We start from the raw sequence: 11,224 nt of genomic DNA on the forward strand, positions 1-11,224 counted from the left end.
ACACGATATTGCGAGATATATATATATGATGTATTTGAGCAATATCATTAACGCTGAGATCAATGAAATCCCACCTGAAATCAGACCCTTGCTGACCAAGTATGGTGATGTATTTTCGGACGAGATTCCTGTTGGATTACCTCTTATGCGAGATATACAACACTCTATTGACTTGATACCGGGATCGGTTATTCCAAACAAACCCGCTTACAGGTGAGGAATTGCATCGTCAAGTCAATGAGTTGTTATATAAAGGGTTAATAAAGGAGTGCATGAGCCCGTGTGCGGTTCCTGCCATTTTTGTTCCCAAACACGACGGGTTGTTTCAGATGTGCATGGATAGTCGTGCCGTTAACAAAATCACCATAAAGTATCAATTTCCTATCCCGAGGTTCGATGATCTTCTTGATCAGTTGAATGGTGCTATGGTATTTTCTAAAATCGATTTACAGAGCGGGTACCATCAAATTCACATGAGACCATGGGATGAATGGAAGACCGCATTTAAAACACGAGACGTTTATATGAATGGATGGTGATGCCTTTTGGACTTTCGAACGCGCTCGGTACTTTCATGCGCCTCATGAATAAGGTATTTAAACCCTTCATTGGTCGTTTTGTTGTTGTGTATTTCAATGATATCCTTGTTTATAGCCGAGACAAAGACTAACATTTTGACCATTTGCGCAAAGTTTTTGATGTTTTGAGGGATCAGAAGCTATATGCTAATGGCAAGAAATGCCACTTTCTAGCTCAGGAAGTGGGGTATATTATTTCGGGCAATGGCATACGCATGAAGGAGTCCAAAATTGAAACCATTACCAATTGGCCGATTCCATCTACAATACACGAGATTCGAAGCTTGCATGGGTTAGCGTCCTTTTACCATCGATTTATTAAGAATTTTAGCACGGTAATTGCACTGGTTACCGAGTGTATGAAAGGTGGGCGTTTTAAGTGGACGGAAGAAGCCACAACAGCCTTCAATACTTTGAAGGATAAGGTAACTCATGCTCCTATACTTGCGTTACCTAACTTAAATGAAGTTTTTCAGGTCGAATATGATGCATCGGGAGTCGGTATTGGAGGGGTGCTTAGTCAAAATAAGCGTCCTGTTGTGTATTTTAGTGAAAACTTAATGAAGTGAGGCGCAGGTATTCGACTTATGACCGCGAGTTTTATGTTATAGTGAGATCTCTCGAAGTGTGGAGACATTATTTACTTCCGACTGAGTTTATTCTTTATTCTGATCACGAGTCATTTAAATACATTACACGACCAACATAAATTGAATCCTCGTCATGCAAAATGGGTTGAAACTCTACAAGCGTACACTTTCGTTATTAAACATAAGGCAGGGGCATCGAACCAAGTGGTTGATGCTTTGAGTCGAAGACATACGTTACTCGGTACAATGAGTATTCAAGTTACTGGTTTTGAACATTGGCGTGGGTTATACTCCACTGATCGAGATTTTAAGTATGCTTTGGAGAAATGTCATGCAGGTTATTTTGGCTCTTTCATTTGAAGGATTAATGTGCAAGGTACAACATATAACTATATGGCCAAATTCATTTGAGCCTTCGGGGTCACACACATATACACCGAGACGTCAAATAAATATATATATGATGTATATATATTACTCAAGTAACAAAATAGTAAATCGAAATTAATTCATTTACTATTCATATGAATAGTAAATGAAACGAAATTAATTAATTTACTATTCACATGAAAGTGACATGATAGAAATTATTAATTATAAGTTTCATAAACTACCCCTGAAGTATTTGAGAAATACGACTTTATGATATTACGTAAATCAAATTCAATATCCTAAATTGGATTCTTTCAAAAAGTAAAATATTCACGGATTGATATAAGGTTCACGGGTGTTTCTAAAGTGTAATATATATTCCTTTCTTTTGCCTTCATAAGAAGATACGAGAGAATTAAAAAGAGAGTAAGTAAGAATATCATTTTGAGTTCATAATATTAATCAAAGGTTGATTAATTATTACTTGGGTTTGGACTAGCATCCATTGACGTTGTTTGAAGTGTAGTGTGGACTATCCTAAGAGACGGTCATATTTTTGATCGTAAGTTTCTCTCCGTCTCATCAATTTCTCCAAGAAAGGTATATCGTTAACTCCTCTTTTATTTTATATTCATGACAATTATTATGGTGTAACTGGATCACTGGGAAAGATTAATTGTGTGCATGTTTCATTAAATAAGTGAAAATTTAATCTTGTATAAATTTTGTTCATAAAATAATTAAAGATTATTATTTTAACTATCCGCTGCGTTAATCTGATTTGGTAAAAGTACACACAATTTTTCAACAGTGGTATCCGAGCCGCTTTTACACCATCTTAATTGTCGCGTGATTTTCTTTAAATTTAGCTTTGTGGTGAATTGGTAAAAGTCGAAACCTTTTTGGTTTTTAAAGTCAACACGGTTGATTTAGACTTAACCTCATGACGCACAAATATGATTGAAAGAATATCACTATTTTAAATTGTAGATTTAATTGTTATGGCTTGAATATTTATTATAATTGTTGATTGTTATATTCCATGGTTGTACACATGCATTGTAACCATGGACAAGCCATATGTAGGTTTTAATAATGTAGTTATTAGAATTGTGATTGCACACATAGCCATATTGCCCCGACCTATGTATGTTTGTTGTGATTGTTGATTACGGCAATATTATGTCATGTTGATTATTTGTATTATTAGAAAGGCCATTTTGAAGCCAAAGTTGTATTATATTTATTTTTCTTTTTCATAGTATTGTATTTAAGTTTATTTCAATTTGTAAAAGTATTAGTTTAGTTGTAATTTCAAATTTAAATAAATGTAACAAGATGAAGATTGAAGATACAATACAACATGCTTTTGGCTTAGAAGATGGCGAACAGGTCAAATTAACAACGATGGCGTTTTGTTAAGTTTTCACTTAATTCTTGAATTAAGTGGGAGCTACGATATTACCCTTAGTTTGACCTCTTGATCCCATGTCGGCTCATGGGATCAAGCATAGGATTTTTGGGCTAGGCTATGTGTGTGTGATGCATGGTTGTGTTTTATTTTTGCATTTATATATAATTGTTGATTAGAATATATATGCTAAATGTTTTTGATGAAAACATCAAATAAAACCGGTAACGAGTTTCAAGATTAAAATTGATGATTTTAAAAAGTTAAACTCTAACGAGTTTAAAGTTAAATGTTTTTTTTTTTTTTGAAACTCAAATAATATATATGGGCGACATCTTTTAAAATTGTTTTAAAACGATACACAATGTGTATTTGTAACTTTTATATATAAAATAAAATAACAAACTAGACGCATAAACACGATCAACATATATAAAATTGGTTAAAATGATTTTTAACAAATAGTGTAGCGAATCTTGTGTGCATGCATTATTCGTTAACACAAACTTTTTCAAAATACCCGTCAAATTTAAGTCATGACATCCAATGAGCTTGCAAACACTCCTCGTTATTTTTTGATTACGGTGAGACCTAATCGAATTATAGCCACGAGGTGGATTTTCAGTTACGAGTGAGACTAGGCTGAATTTCCACTGTTTTCAAATTGGACGACTTAATCGTATTCACGGTGAGACCTGAGTTCGAGGCAAGGATGGGACAAACATGCTAGTAGATAATAGTGGTTTGTTGAACTACACATATTTCTGAGTCCCATAAAGATCTAAGAGTTGCACTTGTAATGCAATTGGTAACCGCTACCTACCAATAGACTCTATAACTACTAGCTGATCAACAGATGTAGTTATGGAACCTCTATGTGGATCTTAGGGTTTCGTAAATTAATTGTTTTTAAAATATATAAAACTTGGGTAGTTAATTTATTAAAGTTTTATATCGAAAATACTAAATTGAATCTTGTTCTTATGTAGATGTCAAACAATCAAAACGTAAACCAAAACAATCTCCGTTCTTTGTTGGAGAAGGAGAAACTCAATGGTTCAAACTTCCTAGACTGGCAGCGCAACTTGAGAATCGTTCTCAAATATGAAGGGAAGTTGAACAAAATTAAAGAACCCTTACCCGATGCTCCTCCTGAGACAGCTACTGCTGCTCAACAAACTGCTTATCGGAAGTTGTTCGATGAGCAAGAGAAGATAGCTTTAATCATGCTTGCTAGTATGACTCCTGACCTCCAAAAGGAAATGGAAGATCGTACAGCATATGATATGATGACTGAGCTGAAAAATATGTTTCAGAAACAAGCTAGTCAAGAGTTGTATGAAACTTATAAGCTTCTTCAAACATGCAAAATGGAGGAAGGTCAGTCAGTGAGCTCTCATGTCTTGAAAATGAAAAGCTACATTGACCGATTGGAAAAACTTGGAACTACCTTGCCGCCTAACTTGGCTGTGAACACGGTTTTGAATTCACTACCAAAATCGTATGACCAATTTGTGATGAATTACAATATGCAAGGTTGGGAGAAATCTCTGGCAGAGGTGCATTCGATGCTTAAAACTGCGGAACAGAATATTCCATCTAAGGTTTCCAATCCAGGTATCCTAATGATTAGGGATGGTAAGGTGAAGAAGAATAAGCCGAAAACTTTGGGAAAAGGAAAAGGCAAGTCAATTGCTAAGAAGAAAATTCCACCACCCCCCAAGAAAGAAAACCCAGCTAAAGACGCCGACTGTTTCCACTGTGGAAAGGTTGGCCACTGGAGGAGGAACTGTCCTTCATACCTATCTGAGTTGAGAAAAGGCAAAGCTGGCCAGACCAGCAAGTCAGGTATATTTCATATACAGTTATATACTTTTTCTAGTGATTCCTGGATTTTTGATACTGGTTGTGGTACTCACATCTGTAACAATATGCAGGGAATGAGAAGAAGTAAGAGACTGAAGAAAGACACACTAGACTTAAGAGTGGGCAATGGGGCTCGAGCTGCTGTTGAAGCTATTGGAACCTATGAGCTTACTCTACCTAGTGGTCTTATTGTTTTGTTGGAGCAATGTCATTATGCTCCAAGTATTACGAGCAATGTAATTTCAGTTTCTCTTTTGAAAAATGTTGGTTTTGAACTTACATTTACGCACTTTGGTATTTCAGTTTCTAAGAATAATGTATTTTATTTTAATGCTATTCCACGTGATGGTATTTTTGAAATTGATATGCATGGTGTGATTTCAAATAATAATTCTGTATATACCTGTACTGCCAAACGATTCAAGCAAGACTTGAACAAGACCTATCTATGGCATTGTCGTCTTGGTCATATAAATAAACAACGCATTTCAAAACTCCAATCGGATGGGCTTTTGGAATCAACTGACTCTGAGTCATTTGATGTATGCAAGTCATGTTTATGTGGAAAGATGACAAAGGCTCCTTTCTCCGGTTTAGGTGAGAGAGCTGAAGATCTTTTAGGACTAATACATACTGATGTGTGTGGCCCTTTTAGAACTATGTCTAGAAATGGTGAATCATACTTCGTTACATTTACTGATGATTATAGTAGATATGGTTATGTTTACTTGCTGAAACATAAACATGAAGTTTTTGATACATTCAAAATCTTCCAAAATGAGGTAGAGAATCAACTTGGAAAGACCATTAAAGCCCTTCGCTCTGATCGGGGAGGGGAATATATGAGTCAAGAGTTTTTGGACCACCTGAAGAATCGTGGGATTGTCTCACAGTTCACTCCACCTTACACACCACAACACAATGGTGTGTCTGAACGGAGGAATCGAACTTTACTTGATATGGTTCGATCTATGATGAGTCTAACTACTCTACCAATGTCTTTTTGGGGTTATGCATTAGAGTCTGCTGCACGCATACTCAATATGGTTCCAACCAAGAAGGTAGAAAAGACACCATTTGAGTTATGGCATGGAAAGAGTCCTAAGCTGTCTTATTTGAAAGTCTGGGGTTGTGAAGCGTATGTGAAACGTGACACTTCAAACAAGTTAGAACCCAGAGGTATCAAATGTCACTTTGTGGGATACCCAAAAGAAACAATGGGTTACTACTTTTACTACCGAGCTGAAAACAAAGTGTTTACTGCTCGTTTTGCTGAATTCTTTGAAAGAGATCTTCTCTTACAAGAAGTCAGTGGGAGTAAAATAGATCTTGAAGAAATTCAAGAATCACAAAGTAACATACCTTCTGAAGGCACTAGCCAACCGCGCGTTGAAACTGAACACATTGTTGATGAGCCAAAACGTGTTGCACCTGTAATTCGTAGATCTAGTAGAACTCCTCATCGACCGGAGAAGTTGAATCTTCTGATTAATTCAGATGAACCTCATCTAGGGGATTATGATGAACCCTCTAGCTACCGTGAGGCCATATCAGATCCAGAATCTGACAAATGGCGAGATGCTATGAATGCAGAGATGCAGTCCATGAAAGATAATCAAGTATGGGACTTGATTGATCTTCCACCCAACTGTAAACCAGTGGGGTGTAAATGGGTCTTTAAGAAGAAGACAGACATGGACGGTAATGTAAACACTTTTAAGGCTCGATTGGTGGCAAAAGGTTATACTCAAACTCAAGGAATTGATTATGAGGAAACTTATTCACCAGTTGCAAGCATTAAATCAATTAGGATACTTATTGCCATAGCTGCTTTTCATGATTATGAAATATGGCAAATGGATGTCAAAACCGCTTTCCTAAATGGCGACCTAAGCGAGGACGTATATATGGTTCAGCCGGAAGGGTTTGTGAATCCTAAGTATCCTACTAAAGTATGCAAGCTTCTAAAATCCATTTATGGGTTAAAGCAAGCATCCAGGAGCTGGAATCTTAAGTTTGATCAGAAAATCAAAGAATATGGTTTTTCTCAAAACCAAGATGAGCCCTGTGTTTACATTAGAGCTAGTGGGAGCAAAGTTGTCTTCTTGATCTTGTATGTTGATGACATACTACTTATTGGAAATGACATTCCAACTTTGCAAGATGTCAAATCTTGGCTTGGAAAATGTTTTGCCATGAAAGATCTTGGAGAAGCCAAGTATATTCTTGGAATCAGGATCTATAGAAATAGATATAAAAGGCTTATTGGTTTGAGTCAAAGTACATACATTGACAAAATCTTACGAAGATTTAACATGCAAAACTCCAAGCGCGGAGCATTGCCCATGCAAAAAGGCATAACCTTGAGCAAGTCTCAAAGTCCTATCTCACCTGATGAGATAAGACGAATGAAATGTGTTCCGTATGCTTCGGCTATAGGATCCATTATGTATGCCATGTTATGTACTAGACCTGATGTCTCGTTAGCCTTAAGTTTGACGAGTCGTTATCAACAGAATCCAGGTGAAGAACATTGGATTGATGTTAAGAGCATTCTTAAGTATCTGCGAAGGACTAAAGATATGTTTTTGGTTTACGGTGGTTTGGAAGAAGAGTTGAGTATTAGATGTTATACAGATGCTAGTTTCCAAACTGATCGAGATGATTCTCGATCCCAGTCAGGGTATGTCTTTGTCATGAATGGCGGGGCAGTTGATTGGAGAAGCTCAAAGCAGAGCACAGTTGCACAGTCTACAACAGAAGCAGAATACATTACTGCATCAGAAGCTGCTCAAGAAGCTGTCTGGATTAGGAAGTTTATTGCTGAACTTGGAGTAGTTCCCAGCATTGAATCCCCTATGAAAATGTATTGTGATAATTCAAGTGCTATTATACTAGCGAAAGAATCACGTGTACGTAAAGGTAGCAGACACATTCTTCGAAAATTTGACTACATTCAAGAAGTCGTTGAGAGGAATGATATTAGTATTCTTAAGGTTCATACAGATGATAATGTGGCTGACCCGTTCACGAAGCCCATGACACACAACAAGCATGATGATCATGCTAGTAGTATTGGACTTCGTTATGCTGCTGATCTTTTTAATTTGTAATTTAATATTTGGATATTTTTGGAACATTAAGCAGTTTTATCTTAATGAATTGATATATAGTTGGTATGATCAGTTTCATTTATATCACTGTGTTCTATATTAGCATGTTTAATTCATGAATAATTGTTGATTATTCAAAATCTCCATAATCGATCATGTTATGGGAATAACATGAATTAAGATTAATGTGAAATTTTAGTTATATTCATTGATGATGAATAGTTACCTTGTTGAGACCAAAATTCATATGTATTCATTGATGATGAATACTGGAATGACCCAACCATGAGATGTCACTATATGGATCGTAGTCAGTAGTGAATCTTTTAGTGATTATGTCTTTGTGTCCTTAGACTTGAGATGCACGCCCGTCTTGATGAGTGTAGCATTGTACTTTGATATGGTTAAACGCTGTCCTGAATAAGGCTGTTATAAAGGCCATCATTGGGTATAATGTAAAGCTCGTGATAGACACGTGTATGCAATATAGGATTTGTTCCTCTAAAATGTTTGGAGTTAGATACTTTTTGAGCTCCTCGATGAATGAATAAGATATTTGTGTGGCCGCACCCAGATGTAATTAAGATGATACTTAATTAATTTGGTGATCTAAATCAGTTCTAAGATCGAGAAATAAAATCGTTAAACAAATGAGAATGACCGATGATCCATATCTCAAGTTTAACTAAAGTATCTGAAACAAAAGGACGAATGACATTTAACACTTACCATAAACAGTTTCGAGAAACTACCCTCACATGAATTTGGGGACAATGACGTGTTGCTAGACGCTTACCATTGTTTGTATAGTTACTTGGTGTTGTGCCATGCACAAGTGGGAGTCTGAAGGATTAATGTGCAAGGTACAACATATAACTATATGGCCAAATTCATTTGAGCCTTCGGGGTCACACACATATACACCGAGACGTCAAATAAATATATATATGATGTATATATATTACTCAAGTAACAAAATAGTAAATCGAAATTAATTCATTTACTATTCATATGAATAGTAAATGAAACGAAATTAATTAATTTACTATTCACATGAAAGTGACATGATAGAAATTATTAATTATAAGTTTCATAAACTACCCCTGAAGTATTTGAGAAATACGACTTTATGATATTACGTAAATCAAATTCAATATCCTAAATTGGATTCTTTCAAAAAGTAAAATATTCACGGATTGATATAAGGTTCACGGGTGTTTCTAAAGTGTAATATATATTCCTTTCTTTTGCCTTCATAAGAAGATACGAGAGAATTAAAAAGAGAGTAAGTAAGAATATCATTTTGAGTTCATAATATTAATCAAAGGTTGATTAATTATTACTTGGGTTTGGACTAGCATCCATTGACGTTGTTTGAAGTGTAGTGTGGACTATCCTAAGAGACGGTCATATTTTTGATCGTAAGTTTCTCTCCGTCTCATCAATTTCTCCAAGAAAGGTATATCGTTAACTCCTCTTTTATTTTATATTCATGACAATTATTATGGTGTAACTGGATCACTGGGAAAGATTAATTGTGTGCATGTTTCATTAAATAAGTGAAAATTTAATCTTGTATAAATTTTGTTCATAAAATAATTAAAGATTATTATTTTAACTATCCGCTGCGTTAATCTGATTTGGTAAAAGTACACACGATTTTTCAACATCATTATCCAGGAGGGTTATTTATTTAAACAATCCCGGTTATGTGTTCCAGGGGGGTCAAATCGTGAATCTAATATTCTGGAAGCTCACGCGGGGGGCTTAGGTGGACATTTTGGTGTGAATAAAACACTTGTGGGTCTTAAAGAACGTTTCTATTGGCAACACATTGAGAAGGATGTAAATCGAATTGTGGCTAGGTGCCGGGTGTGTCATATCGCTAAAATGCACGGGAGTAATGTGGGGTTGTATACACCATTACCGGTTCCCAACGGTCCGTGGGAAGACATTAGTCTTGATTTTGTTCTTGGGTTACCACGAACACAACGCAATAAAGATTCGATAATGGTAGTTGTAGATCGGTTTTCAAAGATGGCTCATTTTATCCCGTGCAACAAGACATTCGACGCAAGTCAAGTTGCCCGTCTTTATTTTGCTGAAATTGTGAAGTTACATGGGGTGCCTAAGACTTTAACATCCAACCGAGATGTCAAATTCATTAGTCACTTTTGGCGTACTTTGTGGGCGCGTGTGGGTTCTAAGTTACAATTTAGTAGCTCGCACCACCCGCAAACGGATGGACAAACCAAGGTTGTTAACCGTAGTTTGGGGAACCTATTAATAAGTCTTGTTGGTGACCACCCCAAGCAATGGGATTTGACTCTACCTCAGGCTGAATTTGCGTCCAACTCATCAGTTAATCGTACTACTGGACGCATGCCTTTTGAGATAGTATATGGTCGAAAATCCCACACTCCCCTTGATTTGTTACCAAAGTGTGAGATGCAGGATGCTTCACGTGAAGGCTTGGAGCTGGCTGATCAATTAAATTCTCTACATCAGCAAGTTCATACGCGCATCTCTCGACAGAATGAATTGTACAAACATCGGGCTGATCAACGTCGTAAAAAAGTTGTGTTCAAGAAAGGAGACCTTGTGTGGATTCACTTGCGTAAAGAGAGGTTCCCGGGTGGTCGTTTTGGCAAGTTGCAACCGAGAGCCGATGGTCCTTTTCGATTTCTTCAGAAGATAAACAACAATGCATACAAGGTTGCTTTACCAGGACACTATATTGTTTCTGCAACTTTCAATGTTGCGGATCTTTCTCCCTATGTTAGTGATGATGACCAGGATCTAGACTCGAGGTCGAGTCCTTCTGAAGGGGGGAGGATGATGCAGAATCATTGATTGATGATGGAGATGGAAGGAATAAGTGAGCTCAGGTGTACCGAAGGGAAAACAAGAGTGCTGGGCTGCTGGAATATTTTGGAGAATCCATGTTTGGGCTAATCAGTGGGGCTAAAATAAGCGTGATTTAGTGCAGAAACAAGATTGGTGTTGTCGTATGAATCTTTGGATCTCAAATTCAAATAGGCATAGGTGCCCCAAACTCAGTCATTGGAGGTCGAATCTAAACACGCTGGTGAACATTTTCCATTCTTCCCATAGCTTTATTTCGTTAATCGTGGTGCTAGATGACTTTCTTGTTTGCTTGTTTCTTCTGGTCCCTTTCTCGCGTTCCTATGGTGATTGTGGGGAGCAATATATGTAACTTGTATCATTCTTCATAAACAAAATCTTCTAATAGCTTTTCAATAATAAATATATCCCTTGTATTATAGTTTATAC

General features: G+C 36.6%; 1 protein-coding gene across 1 annotated transcript; it reads left to right on the forward strand.

The window, feature by feature from the left end:
• Nucleotides 1–272: 272 nt before the first annotated feature.
• On the forward strand, nt 273–1,147 carry LOC139852164 (uncharacterized mitochondrial protein AtMg00860-like). Its single transcript, XM_071841390.1, has 2 exons — nt 273–428; nt 716–1,147. Exons 1-2 carry the CDS (start codon nt 273–275, stop codon nt 1,145–1,147), a joined length of 588 nt encoding a protein of 195 aa, XP_071697491.1.
• Nucleotides 1,148–11,224: the final 10,077 nt, after the last annotated feature.

This window comes from Rutidosis leptorrhynchoides, chromosome 6, assembly GCF_046630445.1.
Source record: "Rutidosis leptorrhynchoides isolate AG116_Rl617_1_P2 chromosome 6, CSIRO_AGI_Rlap_v1, whole genome shotgun sequence".
In the NCBI taxonomy this organism is placed as follows: Eukaryota; Viridiplantae; Streptophyta; class Magnoliopsida; order Asterales; family Asteraceae; genus Rutidosis; species Rutidosis leptorrhynchoides.